At 27.9% G+C, this 838-nt stretch overlaps 1 protein-coding gene across 1 annotated transcript; it reads right to left on the bottom strand.

Annotated features, from left to right (window-relative positions):
- LOC9299883 (defensin-like protein 115) lies at window positions 1-532 on the bottom strand. Its single transcript, XM_002863761.2, has 2 exons — window positions 329-532; window positions 1-239 (listed from the first exon to the last, which is right to left on the bottom strand). Exons 1-2 carry the CDS (start codon window positions 414-416, stop codon window positions 76-78), a joined length of 252 nt encoding a protein of 83 aa, XP_002863807.1. The 5' UTR covers window positions 417-532; the 3' UTR covers window positions 1-75.
- Between the last annotated feature and the right edge of the window lie 306 nt (window positions 533-838).

Raw genomic sequence — 838 nt, 5'->3', positions numbered from 1 at the left:
TGGTTTCTCACAAATTTTTTGGAGATGAAACTAGTGATATTATTATTTTATAGAAAATTTCAATCTTTGTTTAGATTATTTTGTCACACAACAACATTGAGCAGGATTAGTAGTACATTCACCATACAATAACAAACTTATGTTTTTTCTACACCACTTCATGCATCCTTGGGTCCCTCCTCCATTCATACACGGTTCTGGACCGAAGCATTTTTTCCAATCTTGCTTGATTCCAATACCTATTTAAACAAATCATTTTAATCATCTAAATTAATGATAAAAATATGTTCATAACAAAAAGAAAATTGAGAGTATAATAAAATTGTACCAAGAGTGCTATCGGAACATTGAACCGACGATGTGACAAAGAGAATAGTGAGAAGTAGTACGACAAGCATTTTTTTGGTGATAGCCATTTCTATGATAATCTTTTTGATAACTTTGTATAAGATTTTCTTTTCTGGTTATTGTTTAGAGTCAATGGCTCATATATATATACACATATGATTAGCCAATTAGGAATATGGACTTCCCGTGAAAGCAGAAACTAATAAATACACAAGATTCTACTAACACATATGTAAGGAAGAGAAATACAAATATGTAAATATCTCCCAATATTGCTTAACATTTATTTTATTTGACAACCTCCCAATACCCTTAACTACACAACACATGTTAAAAAAAAAAAAAGCTTTTTATGTCATACATTGAAAATGTAAGAATCTTTCAATTAATTTTCTTATAATTAACAGTAAATATTTTGATTGTGTTACCTTTGATTAGTAAATGTATTGATAACTTAAAAAAAAAAAAATGTATTGATAACTTTTGAATA

This window comes from Arabidopsis lyrata (genome assembly GCF_000004255.2).
Source record: "Arabidopsis lyrata subsp. lyrata unplaced genomic scaffold ARALYscaffold_8, whole genome shotgun sequence".
In the NCBI taxonomy this organism is placed as follows: Eukaryota; Viridiplantae; Streptophyta; class Magnoliopsida; order Brassicales; family Brassicaceae; genus Arabidopsis; species Arabidopsis lyrata.
This window is presented reverse-complemented; position numbering and strand designations above follow the sequence as displayed.